The sequence below is a fragment of the Quercus suber genome, unplaced genomic scaffold, assembly GCF_002906115.3.
Source record: "Quercus suber isolate HL8 unplaced genomic scaffold, Cork oak 2.0 scaffold_265, whole genome shotgun sequence".
NCBI classification, from domain to species: Eukaryota; Viridiplantae; Streptophyta; class Magnoliopsida; order Fagales; family Fagaceae; genus Quercus; species Quercus suber.
Genome location: NW_027069721.1, coordinates 91564 through 106088, shown reverse-complemented (window position 1 = coordinate 106088; position 14525 = coordinate 91564). Strand labels below are relative to the sequence as shown.

Sequence of the window (14525 nt, the reverse complement as noted above, 5' to 3'; positions counted from 1 at the left end):
CCTTGGCCTTGGCTGCTGCATGCCCTGGCCTTGGCTGCCTTGGCGTTGGCTGCTGCATGCCCTTGCCTTGGCTGCTGCCTGCCCATACCTTGGCTGCCTTGGCCTTGGCTGCTGCCTGCCCATGCCTTGGCTGCTGCATGCCCTTGCCATGGCTGCTGCTTGCCTTGGCCTTGGCTGCTGCATGCCCATGCCTTGGCTGCCTTGGCCTTGGCTGCTGCATGCCCTTGCCTTGGCTGCCTTGGCCTTGGCTGCTGCATGCCCTGGCCTTGGCTGCTGCATGCCCGTGCCTTGGCTGCTGCTTGCCTTGGCCTTGGCTGCTGCATGCCCATGCCTTGGCTGCCTTGGCGTTGGCTGCTGCATGCCCTTGCCTTGGCTGCTGCCTGCCCATGCCTTGGCTGCCTTGGCCTTGGCTGCTGCATGCCCTGGCCTTGGCTGCCTTGGCGTTGGCTGCTGCATGCCCTTGCCTTGGCTGCTGCCTGCCCATGCCTTGGCTGCCTTGGCCTTGGCTGCTGCCTGCCCATGCCTTGGCTGCTGCATGCCCTTGCCATGGCTGCTGCGTGCCTTGGCCTTGGCTGCTGCATGCCTTAGCCTTGGCTGCCGCATGCCCATGCCTTGGCTGCTGCATGCCCTGGCCTTGGCTGCTGCCTGCCCATGCCTTGGCTGCCGCATGCCCATGCCTTGGCTGCTGCATGCCCTGGCCTTGGCTGCTGCCTGCCCATGCCTTGGCTGCTGCATGCCTTGGCCTTGGCTGCCGCATGCCCATGCCTTAGCTGCTGCATACCACGGCCTTGGCTGCTGCATGCCACGGCCTTGGCTGCTGCCTGCCCATGCCTTGGCTGCTGCATTCCTTGGCCTTGGCTGCCGCCTGCCCATGCCTTGGCTGCCTTGGCCTTGGCTGCTGCCTGCCCATGCCTTGGCTGCTGCATGCCCTGGCCTTGGCTCCTGCCTGCCCATGCCTTGGCTGCTGCATGCCATGGCCTTGGCTGCCGCATGCCCATGCCTTGGCTGCTGCATGCCACGGCCTTGGCTGCTGCCTGCCCATTATTGAATTTGAGTCTTAAGGAGATTCTAGATTTTTATTTATTTTCTTTGTGGACTCCATGCATATATATATATATATATATGCCTCATATATATATATATATATATATATATATATATTATATATATATATATATTTATAANTTAAAAAAAAAAAAAAAAGTGATCGGAATTTCCTTAGTTTTAGGAGTATATTCTAATTGGTTAAATTTGTTGCACACAAGTTGATTTTCACAGTTTTAATATAAAGACACCACAAACTCTATTCAAAAGTCATGATAACTTTTAAAATAAATGTTGACAAGTAATATTACACTCAATGTATTCTCTTAAATAATATGAAATAATTACTATCTTTTTTTAAAAGAAACAAAACACAAAGGAGAAAGTGAGAATGAATGGACTATCTTTCTTTATTCTAGGAAAGGGTAATATGGAATTAGACCAATCAGGGTAGAATTTGAAATTGGGGATTATATCCCCCAAAAGAAAAAGCAGGACTAACCACTACCACCACCATCTATTGTATATATATCATTTCAAAATGGGGTCGGACTCATGGATTCAATGGTAAGGGTGGAAAGGGATATCATATGGGCTCCTTTGTATAATTTATTATCATCCAAAAGCAAATAGACAAACTTCATTCTGTCCAAAAAAATAAAGGGGAAAAGTTTACCTGAATTTCAAGTGTAAGGTTATGGCCTCTAAAAGCAAATGCCATGATACCAAGGGCATTTAGAACACTGAAAATCATAGCCATGTTGTCGTTCTCTTTGACTGGGTCATAAGAAACACCCTCAAGCCTGCCCGAGGTGACAGACACAAGCCACATAATAGTACAATAGGCTATGGCTGTGGCTGCACCAATTAGTGAGACCCCAGCTATGGAATTCAAATTTGGGAGCTGTGACAGAACCACTGCAGCACATGTAAACACTAAGTACCATTCCACAGTTGTTAATGGCTTTGCGGAGCAGCCGTGGCCACACACTATTTGGAAGAAAAGCTTCATGGTTGAACCTCCAATGATAATCAGGGCAACACATGTTCCGCCTGATAGATACATTATTGGAAACAGAGCAAAGATCTTCCCCATTCTTTCACCTAGAGAGGCAGAGGAATACATATCGTTATTTATTTCTATATAACATATTAAGTCCTTAAATCATCAAAATAGCTAAGCTCATTTGAGCTAAGAATAATAGTGAAACGCGATAAATGTCTTTAACTACTTATCTCAAAAGTTTAAATCGTTAAGAAATAAAGAATTTAATTATTTGAACTGAATAAGTTTGCATGGCGACGGATTCCGGATTACGAGGATTTTTGGAGTTGGGATGTGGAGGATATATTCATTTTAATTAGGCTCTAATTTTTAAGAATGTGCTGAGGTTCAAAATTAAATTGCCACAAACTAAGGCCCAAAGAAGTAAAAAAACGTTGGGCCCATTTCACACAAAAAATAAATGAATAATAAAACTGGAAAGGCTGGGCTCTCATAATAAAGAAAAGAGAGAAGAAAGAAAGAAAGGGGAAGAAGCCCAGAGGAATGGAACCCAGAGATCCACGAAAAAAAGCCCGAAACAGGCAGAACTAGCGAACCGAAGAAAGCCCAGAAAGAAGAACTGGGTCAGGATCCCGGAAGCCCCCAGAGTCAGGAGATCCCTGGACGCGCGAAGTGAGATTAAAGCAAATTCAAAGAGAGATAAAAGACAAAGGGCATGCGGGTCTCATGCTCCAGACATGTAGTAGAGCTAGGAGGTACGCACAGGAGCCTGGTCCTAACCATTTGGAGAAAGTGACAAGGAAGAGTACAACTGAAAAAGGGCTGGAGCGCTGAGAAGAAAAAGCCAAAAAGCTTCAGACCAGCCAACAGAGAAATCTGGAAATAGAAAACTAGCTAAGGGACTTTCACTTGGTCGGAACAAAAAGCAAGAAAATATGAAGAAAAAGGGAAAAGACATGACCTTGAGCAACCTGGCACAGCACAAGCTCTAAGGGGCAAAAGAGAGAAATCGTTAGTACCCCTAGAGCCCGAAGTTGTGCTATAAAAGGAGGAAGGGGTCCATACTACAGGGGGAGATTCAGACTAAGGGATAGAGAATTCATTTACGATTAGATCATTTGAGGCGTTCACAATCTAAAGTCTCATAAAATTATAGAAAAAGGCTCTGTAAACTTAAGAGAAAACAGAGGAACTGTTCCCGGTATCCCAGAGGCAGTCACTATAGTACATGCTCGGATTCAACAAATTCAAACTTTGCAAGTTTTGAAGCTTGAATAGCTATCAAAGTCTGTAACTTTTGAACTCAGTTGAACCTTGCACCACGTCTTAGTGAGCGCTGTAATCACAACTAAGGGAAATTAATAAAATACACCTCATTAATTAGGGGATCCCTAACTTGTTCTTGCATCATATTTCACTTGTTATGCATACCTTTACTGTTAAAATGTCATTCAATACGGATATACTTGTTTGTTAGCTATTTGTATTGTAAGAAGCTTGTTTTGTGCACCAATCGGTTCTTAAACAACCCTTTAGCTGCGGTGAATCGAGCCCAGTCCACCAAGAACATTTTATTCGGCCCAAGATCCTTGGGCCATAGTGCTGGAGAAAAAAAGCACTCACACAGAATGTAATAAGCCTCATATCCCTTTTCACATGATATTTGTGACAGACACATTAATCTTAAGGTCTGTTTGGATACCACTTATTTCGCTGAAAACTGAAAACATTATAGTAAAATAATTTTTAAATGTGTAAATAGTATTGTGGAACCTAGTTTTAAAGTTTTTTTTTAATTAAATAAAGTACTTGTGGGTCTGTTTGGATACCGCTTATTTTGCTGAAACTTGAAAATTGGAAATATTGTAGTAAAATAATTTTTAAATATGTGAATAGTACTGTAGGACTCAATTGTAAAGTTTTTTTTTAATAAAGTACTTGTAGGCCCCATGAACAGTGCACGGGATCCACTGGAAAAGCAAAAAAAATGCTCTTCTCTTTCTGCACGGGACCCACAGAGCACATTCTCAAAAAAAAAAAAAAAAAAAAAAAAAGAAGCCAAAAAGCGGACGCTAGCCTTTTTCAGCTGTATCCAAACGGGTACTTCTTGTCACTCTTTGGATGAAGACACATTTCTTTCACCCTCAATCATTTCATCCCCATACACAGTTGGACAGTGATTAATTTTATCAGATGCTTCCTTTTCTTTTCTTCAATTTTCGTTTCCTTTTTGGCCAAACTTCATGACATATTCACGTACTTAATGAGGTACCAAGTCAACAAAAGTTAGTTAGCAAATATTTGTATTCACACATAACAGTTTTGATGATTTTTTTCCACATAATATGACATAATAGGATTGGTACGTAATAAAACAAATATCATTAATGGACTCAAGTAAGTCAAGTCAAAGTAATGTTACTTGACTTACTTCAATTATAACATATTATAAATAATGGCAGAAAAAATGTTATGTCTAGCAGTGCTATATTCATATTCATTAGTTAGTAAATTTAAAATAAATCCTGTAAATACAATATTTGTGAACCAGTGAGTACAAAATGTTAATGTTAGTGAAAATTGAGATCCCTCTATAAATTGTTTTATACTTTTTTATTATTTAAAAAAAAATGAAGTAAAAGAAACCAAATGATGGATACTTGATTACATAAAATATGATGATCTTTTTTGGGTTGTTAGAAGTATTTGGTTAAATTATTAAATTTACTATATCACAATAACTTAAATTCTTGAAATAATCAGTAATTTAATGAAAGTTTTAGTACCAAAACTATGATGAAAGTGTGGAGAAACCCGGGAAATGTAAAAGGGTACTAACCAAAGGTAGCGCTGAAAAGTTGGAAATATCTGCTATAACGCATCCCAGTTTGGGTGGATTCATGTAGCTTCACCAACAGCCAAAGTGTGTAAAGCTGCCACACAAACGCCACTGTCAAGCATATTATTCCCCATGTCCTGCAATCAAAGATAATAATAAGAACTAAGACAAGTTTTAAAAGATATGGACTTAAAATTAGCTGCTTAATTGTGTAGTTCTACAACAATTACTAGGCCAATTAACTGTCTCTAATCCACATGGCTTTCAAGTACTGCAATCACACCCTCTATACATGTACATGTACTGCTACAAGATTTGGGATTACATACTACATATTTGACAAAGAAGGATTACATATAGTCCATCAAATTAAACCAATAGTTCATAGAAAATAATATAGTACACATGCACATCAAGTACAGAAGATAATAATTATGTGGTATATATATACCTTGACATGGTGGAAATATTTTAATTTAATTTACGTAACAAATTTTGTAAAACATATTTTTATGAGAAAATCATTTTCTTCTGCAGTTACTATCCATGTATTGACGAAAATCACATTCAATGGGGCATATTGCAAGCGATCTTATTGTAAGATGTGTCAAATTTAAGCCATCCTATTCCTATCCTATGTATTATATGTAATTTTTTTTTAAATTTGCTAATGTTTGATGAGAGGTATTAGGGGCTTACCATCCAAGAATGGTAAAGGCCACAGGCAGTACAAGTGCTTGAATTCCAATTCCAGAGCAAAGAGTATGAAAGGCAGCGTAGTATGCATTGCCATTCCTTGACTCTGTGATGGGAAGCCAAGCATCCTGTGGATCAAACTTGGTGAGTTGAATAGCCTTCCTAATTGGGCTACTCAAGGGTGTGAAGAAGTTAGGAGTGTGAGAAAGCTTTGGTGTGGCCTTGTTTGCAACTACAATTGCGCCATTAGAATCTGCAGGTTCTATTGGGAGTAGCAATGGTTTTCTTGACAAAGATGGTGAATTGTACTGAGACTGCATGGGAGGGGCTGACACAACGTGAGCCCCAAAATCTATTGCCGGTCTTGGTGGGATAGCAGAGCTCTCCTCCTCAACAAAGTCACACATCTTTCTCTTTTCACTCTCCTGATCTATTCCTTTCCCTTTCCCTCTTCACACTATGTGATTAACAAGAAAATGCTTAATATATATAGTATTTTCATGCAAAACATAAAGAGATAGACTTGGGTTCTGGGGTAAACAACTTATTGGAGCACACAACTTTTGTTGACCGGCGCTTAATTATGAAAGCACTAGGTAGCAATTTGACCAGCTGCTTTCGCTGAACATGCATTGTTATTTTTTCCTTTCTTGTGGGTTCAGTGTGGAGTTCTTGACTTCTTGCTTCAAAGACTAATATATAGTTTTGTCATATAGGAAAATGAAGCAAAGCAACAATACTTTGTGGTCTTTGTTTTATAAATTATATTCCAATATTTGATACTCTCTCCAATTTCTCTTGGAATTTTTAGGCGAATAGTGATGTTATGGTCACTACATGTTTTATTGTATAACCTTTACAAAATAATTTATCATCTTTTAAATATAAAATAAAAATAATTGTTTTTTATTTATTATATTGTTGATTACATTCATGGTAACATTAGTTTATAACTTCTTGGAGTAGAATCGATAATAGCTTAGCATTTTTCTTAATCAAAACTCTCAAGCTAGAAGTTAAAACTTGAAACAAAACATTTAATTTAGAGTTTGCCTCTTTTATTATTAACTTCACCCATGAAAACACTATGTGATACGACTCATTAAGCAAGAAAGGCAGCAGTCACTCAATATCTTGGTCTCTTTACCATGATACGTGCCCTGTTGAGTGCTAATCAAGCACCATGAAAACAATGTGTAATTGCTGAAATCAAAGAGCCTATTGTCTTGCATAGTTGCATGTAGATTCATCCTAGTGTTTTGAACTTTCAATAGGATTCTGGCCTATTTCACACGTAATTTGAGAAATAAGCAAATTGCTATTGGTAAGTCTAATTGAAACTCTCAAGTAGATATAAGCATATTTATAGATACATATAAAAATATCATATTATTTATAGTTAAGTTGAGTTTCATGTTCACGAGTTTGTTTATGAGCATATCATTATGTTTAAGCTTAGCTCATTTAATAATAAAGCCCTAAAGTTGAGCTTAAATTTGGCTTGTTTTCTAAATAAAGAAACACAAATAAGCATTTTCTCATGTCAAACCTGTTTATAAAAAGTTTAGTTCATTTACAGTTTTAATTAGTAACGCATAGAGTTCAAATACAAATACCATTATTGAATTTGAGTCTTAAGGAGATTCTAGATTTTTATTTATTTTCTTTGTGGACTCCATGCATATATATATATGCCTCTATATATATATATATATATATATATATTTTAATATAGCCTCCAAACCTTGTCTAAATATTATATGCTGCCAAGGCTCCGGTTGATAATTTTTAAAATAAATTAATAACATGCCCTGGCCTTGGCTGCTGCCTGCCCATGCCTTGGCTGCTGCCGCTGCCCATGCCTTGGCTGCTGCATGCCACTGGCCTTGGCTGCTAGCCTGCTGCTGCATTGCCTTGGCTGCTGCCATGCCTTGTGCCTTGGCTGCGCTGCCATGCCCATGCCTTGGCTGCTGCATGCCCTGGCCTTGGCTCTGCTGCCTGCCCATGCCTTGGCTGCTGCATGCCATGGCCTTGGCTGCCGCATGCCCATGCCTTGGCTGCTGCATGCCACGCCTTGGCTGCTGCCTGCCCATGGGGGGCTTCCTAAAAATGAGGGTTTTTTGGAAAATGAGGTTATTTCCCCCAATGAGGCATGCAGTGGGCATCCTAGGCATGCCCGCGTGCACGGCGCGCCGCATCGCCCGCATCGTCCCGCACTCCGGCAAAATTGGCTCGTGCCTTTTTCCATTTTTGTGTCCCTAAATTCATTCCATGATTTTAGAGGAGGATTCCAACAAGCGGTTCGGCGTTTCGAGCATTTTCGAATTTTTTATGATTTTTTCTATTTTCCGGCTTCCAAAAATCATAAAAATAAAATATGTTGAATCTGGACTCCATCTTTTGACATGTTGAAAGTTGGATTTTTCTTAGTGTGTGTACAAAAAATCAGGGCAAGACTCCAAGAATTGCTCCGAAAAAGACCCATTATTCCTCCTCAACAAATCAATGTTTCCTCGTGCCAGAGCAGATTTTTTCCTAAGGGCTCTTTAGGGGGAGGCATTCGGCGATGCCTAGGGGCGACCCCCCTTGAGCTTGGCCACGGGTAGGCATGCTCATGACAAGCCCCAGGCACCCAATCTAGCATGCTCCATGGCGCTAGGTGGGGGCCTAAAAGCATCGTCGGCGGCGTCGATGGCGACGGCAGCAGCGGTGTCCCCCGATGTCCCTTGTAGTTCCTGTGTGTGGTTGGTGAGCCATGCAAGCTCGGTATAGCTTGGGCACTCTCTCGCAAAGCGGACGGTGTTTGTTTCACCCATTGCTGCGCGAAGCAAGTCCCACGGCGACCATCGGGCCTATGCATGGCAACGACCCATCCTTGCAGGCACGTGGTGTAGTAGTGTGGAGCAGCAGTGTCCCCCGATGTCCCTTGTAGTTCTTGTGTGTGGTTGGTGAGCCATGCATGCTCGGTATAGCTTGGGCACTCTCTCGCAAAGAGGACGGTGTTTGTTTCACCCATTGCTGCGCGAAGCAAGTCCCACGGCGACCATCGGGCCTGTGCATGGCGACAACCCATCCTTGCAGGCACGTGGTGTAGTAGTGTGGAGTAGCAGTGTCCCCCGATGTCCCTTGTAGTTCTTGTGTGTGGTTGGTGAGCCATGCATGCTCGGTATAGCTTGGGCACTCTCTCGCAAAGCGGACGGTGTTTGTTTCACCCATTGCTGCGCGAAGCAAGTCCCACGGCAACCATCGGGCCTGTGCATGGCGACGACCCATCCTTGTAGGCACGTGGTGTAGTAGTGTATATATATTTTTTTTTTTAATATAGCCTCCAAACCTTGTCTAAATATTATATGCTGCCAAGGCTCCGGTTGATAATTTTTAAAATAAATTAATAATATGGAGGCGAAGGAAGTTTTCAGTTATTTTCCTCCGCGGAGACTTTTCTTTTCTTTTTTTCTTTTTTTTTGAGAAGGCGCGGAGACCTGAAAGAACAACCAACAATTTTTTTAATTTTTAATTAATCCCATTTCCTTAAAAACAAGATAATAATAATAATAATAACAATAATAATAATAACAGCCTATGATATGGTGCCATGAGTAACAAGCTGCTTTTTTTTTTTTTTTTCTTTTTTCTTTTTTGACTAACAAGGATGTTCAGAACTATTCAGGACGTGACTCTTCCCCTAAATAATCATAAACTGCAATTGATATTAATAAGAAAAATTTTGCAAGGAAAGGTAAAAATATTATTTTAGAAGTTAATTTATATTTAAGGGCACATTTTGGTCAACGTTAATAAAATATCAACGAAAACATGATGTCAAGCTTTGCCTATATGTACAGTTATGCTATCCACATTTTTTCACAAAAATTACTGAATTAGATTATAAAATTTTCACCTAATTCTCTATCTAATTTTAGATCTGCAGTAATTCGTTAAGTTCAAGAAAATAACAATTTCTTTATAGTTATTTGTTAGTCATTTCTACTTTTCTTTTTGGTCAACTTCGGCTTACTTCGCTGTACATATAAATATGGAGTAGTCTTTTTTTCTTGTAGAAAAAGATAAGATAAATAAATTATTTTCAATAAATTTAAATAAAAAAATATATAAAAAAACCTATTTAAAAGGTTTAATTATGTGAACAGTGTACTTTAAAAAAATATATATGTGTGAACAGTGTCGAGGACTTGTGAGTCTGACTTTTAACATGGGTCCAGCCTCATTTAAAGTTTAAACCAAACTTCTCGAAAGTTTGAAATTTGCAACACAATTATGCAATTCCACGCTTCTGGAAAATTTCTACGTTTCTGGGATTAGAAAAATATGGACAACCCTGATTTCCTTCAAGATTAAGCTATGCAGTGTTTGATACGCTAGTGTACTAAGTCAAAATTTGAAATACAGAAATTTGCGACATTGTCAATTAAATTATTGTCCTGACTCAAGCGCGTCTAATGATTGTTACCGTTAGTGTCCGTTAGTGTATTTGTTGTATGTAATTCTCCACATGGTTGGCCAATGACAAAAATTGTATTACTAAGAGTTTTTTAATTCAATTCACAATTTTTAACATTTTCAATAAAGATGTCTAACGTTCAAATATCATTCTCCCATTATAACTAGCAAGTTTGTCAAAAAAATAAGAAACACAAAATGTTATATTTTTTAATATTTCATAACTGGTTGGACTAGTCTTTTGATAAGTGGAGGACGGATGCAATGCAAGCAAGGACGCCATGGGTAAGTTGCGATTTGGGGGCTCCAAATCCCAGCTACATATTTTGCCAAATAAGGTGTCTGATAGTCCCAAATATATCTTCGTCCACACGGATGAAGGACAACGATCAAAAAATATCCTCGGGATTAACTCAGCCCTGGACAGACTACCCAACAAGGACGAGACCATCATCGCTCCATTAATGACGAAACGTTACAAGACCACTAATGGATTTCCATACCGTTGAAGATATATGATTCCACTTAATACTTTACAGGGACGTTACCAATCCAGAAATGATATTACCATTAAGAGGAACCAACGGCTAGAAAGGAGAAGGAAACATTTATATATACTCATTCTCAAGAGGGAGGTACACAAAAACTCCAGTTCTTAGTAATTGATATATCTTCTTTTCCATTCTTACTCTAATCATTCTAACTTTTGCATCGGAGATCCTGTAGCAGGCATCACACCGGTGTTCCATATTATTTTCAGGGTCAGGTTGGCATAAGGATGACCATCTAGATGAGTGATTTGACTGACGATCTCGAGCATCATTAGTGTCAATTTCAAATTTCACACCACAATATGTCTATCAACACTATCACATTTGGGATCTATTTAAGATTTGTTTATTTTGTCAAAACTGAAAACTTTTTGTTGAAAGTATTATAAATAAAAGTAGAAATTAGCTGAAATAGTATAGAGAGACTCATAAATAAGACCAAAAAGTGCAGTGGGACCCATGAATAGTAGTAAAAATAAGCTGAATGGTAAAATAAGAGCATTTGCAGCAGTGGAGCTAAATAGCTATAATGCTATTTTAGCTCTACAAAAATACCAAAACCAACCATGCAGCAATGGAGGCATCCTTATAATTTTTAGCTAATTTGCTACATTGCACATCTATCTATAGATGTGTACTGTAGCAAACATCTAAAAAAAAAAATTAATTTTTTATTCAGCTCCGGATTAAAATAACACTACTGGGTATATTTTTTTCATTTCTTTTATTCTCATCTCACCGTGCTCTCTCTCAGTCTCACTCTCAACTCCCATCTGAAATATTTCTCTCAAGCTCTCATCTCTCAAGCTCTCACCTCTCTGTTACCGCCGCTGGCCCTCCCCACCATCTCACCTGAAACTCAAGCCCCATCGCCCACATTGATTCCGACGACAATTCCGACGAGGAAGCCCCTGAAGCCGCAAACGCTGAAACTCCGATGAAGATGACTCCTCCATTCGCACCTTCACCATAGCTCGCCTCAACGCCGCCACACGGGTGGCTCCAGTTCGGCTCGGCCCGTCCCAGCCTCAGACCCACGCCGTCCCTGCCGTCGATCGAAGCCCCAAGCCGCACGTCTCCGACCCACACCTCTGCCTAGTCCTCCATCTCCAGGTCTGTGATTGGTTTTTTTTTTTTTTTTCCTGCTGTGGATTAGTGGTGGTGGTTGGTGGTAGAGGTGGTTGTGGTTGTGCTATGGATGTTTTATTGATAGTGGGATATATTATTTTATTGTAGGGATATATTATTTTTTTGTGATGTTCATATTATTTTATTGTGTTGAAAGCTAAAATAGATCCACTGCTGCGGCATGTGTGTAAGTAAAATAGATAAAGTAAGTTTCGGTGGAGCTAAAAAGCTAAATTTTTAACTCCACTGCTGCGAATGCTCTAAGTTGGCAAATTAGTATCCGTTTGGATACACGTTTCTGCGTCCACGTTTGCGCGTTTGCACATTTTACTCTCTTTTTTTTTTTGCACGTGTTTCACGAGCAAATAACACTGTTACGGCTACTGTTCATGCACTGTTCATGAATAGTAGCCGCAACTTTTTGACTATTCTCCCGTGAGCAGTGCACCCATGCACTGCTCACGGGTCCCACAAACTTCATTTTTAAACCACTTTTTTATTAAAAATGGGTCTCACGGCACTATTCACACATTTAAAAATTATTTTGCTATAGTGTTTTCAATTTTTAGTTTCAGCAAAATAAGTTCTATCCAAACGAACCCTTAATCATGCCAAATGGACACTTGGTTTAGAGAGAGAGAGAGAGAGAGAGAGGATGAACTTAGAGATACCGGGTCTGATCTTTACACATATCTTAAGTGAGTAAAGGATTCAAGTGGTTGCTCATGTGCAAGCAAGGACGCCATGGGTTAGCAAGGATTTAGCGGCCCCAAATCCTAGCCAAATATTTTGGCTAATAAGGTGTCAATTTCAAATTTCATACCACTCTATGTCTACTAATTCCACCGCATTTGATTTAGAGAGAGGTACAGAGAGGATGAACTTGGAGATACCAGCTCCGATTTTTACACATATCTTAGGTGAGTAGAGGATTAAAGTGGTTGCTTGTGTGCAAGTCATTGGTTGCATGCTTGTGTGGGCCCTATTGCTGGCTGACATCAACATCAAGCAATGGTCCCACAAGAGGGACTCCAGAATAAATTAGTTGGAGCTCCAATTTGATCCTGCAAAACTTATTTGAAGCATCTAAAGGACTCTAAAAATCTCATCTGAGCTCAACTCATTACTTCCATCCAATGCACTGGAGCATTAGGTGAGGTACAAGACCAACGCGTGGCCAAGTTTGAACATGTGTTGTGTTCTTATCAAATACAGTGCTCAAATGCACTAGACAGAAGCTAAACTCTATTACTTATTGCTCTTCTTATGATGTTTTGAAATTGACATCAATGTTTTTGTTGTTAAAACCACAACAGTAGTTTACACTTACAACCCAAAGGCATAGAACATAGATTAAAAACAGAGAACGTAAACTGACCAGAAAATAGTATATTATTTTTATTTATTTAATTATTAAATTAGTTAGGACATTGATTCTTCCTTCTTTTGAACCCAGAAATGATTTAATTCTTCATTGAAACACAAGGTAATAGTTTGGACTGCTTCATATGCCACTTGGGGGCTATCACCATCTCTTTTATCTCTTTTGAAAATGGATTGACATGGGCTAATTCCCTTACAATGTATTCTATTGTTTAAACAATATCTTCTTATTCAGCAGAAGAACAACCAATTATATAGAAGAAAAAAAATTAATTATTTTTCTTGGAATAAGAGGGTTTTTGGTTCTACCAAGCTCTACCATTCAAGTGATACCTTTACTTTTCTCCAATAGAGAAACTACAGTTCAAACCTGGGTGTAATCCTCCTATAACAATATTAAAATTCTTGAGAGTTTTTAGGATAATTCCACTATAAAGCTCTTAAATCTTAGTCATTTATTTTGTAACGAGTGGAGTATGTTATATTATGCCATCAATAATATAAATAGATATCATAAAGATGATAGTCAACGAAAAAAAAAAAAAAAAAAAAAAATGGGGTGTAAATATTGCAACAAAAATTTACAAGATCTTTATTGAACCATTATTAACAGGGAAAACGAATCTGATTTTCAATGTTATACAATGGACTCCATGATCAGATGACGATAACTCAAGCCCTCAGACACTGATGCACTATTCGCCAAGCTCTGACAGGAGCCTAGTGATTCTAGCAATGCCTTCTCGAGCTCAAGAGAGATACTCTTTTGAACCACAGAGACAACGTACTCCATGAAAGCTGCATCGCATGGCAAAGTGAGTGGCCCATCTCTTGGTATCCCAAACTCTTCCTCAGACATCCTAAATAGCTCTTTGAATATTTTGCTCCTCAAATAAGCCAATGGTACAACAAAACGTTTCTTATCAGCAGAGTACACAACAAAATGGCCTCTATCAGCTAACCTAATATTATGGTTGATTCTAGGCAGTGAGATTGTTCTCCTGCCAATGCCAGCCATTTTCCTCCACTTCCTTGACATGGCAATGACTTTTTTTAAGCTGATCATATTGTTTTCTTGGTTTTTGTGTGAGATTGTTGGATTGAACTACAGAAACAAAGAAGTGTGGGACAATTGGTATGTGTTTACTAAAGAGGGTGTGGTACTGGTATGGGCAGACTGCCTTGGGAACTTATATATATTTGAGTTTTGATTGACTGTGAACTTCAGCTAGAGTTTCAACCAAAACCATGTGCTGAATCTGCTGATTGGATAGAATACATGGTTTTGGACGTGGGCTTGTTTTGGATTTTATTGAAACAATTCACGATCAGTAACGCTGGTGGGGGCCAAAGTGATCACAAACACATGCAAAATAGGTTATGGTGACAAGTCTTTTTTTTTTTTAAGAGATAATTA

General features: G+C 39.3%; 2 protein-coding genes across 2 annotated transcripts in view; both read right to left on the bottom strand.

Annotated features, from left to right (window-relative positions):
* LOC112034172 (lysine histidine transporter-like 8) overlaps positions 1-6131 on the bottom strand; it is a 16791-nt gene extending 10660 nt beyond the window's left edge. Inside the window, exons 1-3 of the mRNA XM_024066966.2 lie at positions 5589-6131; positions 4890-5026; positions 1721-2148 (exon numbers count right to left, since the gene is read on the bottom strand). Of these exons, the coding sequence (XP_023922734.1) occupies positions 1721-2148; positions 4890-5026; positions 5589-5992 (969 nt within the window). The 5' untranslated portion in view covers positions 5993-6131. The remainder of the gene's footprint in view (positions 1-1720; positions 2149-4889; positions 5027-5588) is intronic.
* Positions 6132-13745: 7614 nt separating this feature from the next.
* Positions 13746-14126, bottom strand: LOC112034171 (auxin-responsive protein SAUR67). The gene has a single exon (XM_024066965.1). The coding sequence runs from the start codon at positions 14124-14126 to the stop codon at positions 13746-13748; it is 381 nt and encodes a 126-aa protein (XP_023922733.1).
* Between the last annotated feature and the right edge of the window lie 399 nt (positions 14127-14525).

What these genes read in the sequence shown, in the direction of transcription:
- LOC112034171 (XM_024066965.1), bottom strand. Translation starts at nt 14,126, where the DNA reads ATGGCTGGCATTGGCAGGAGAACAATCTCACTGCCTAGAATCAACCAT.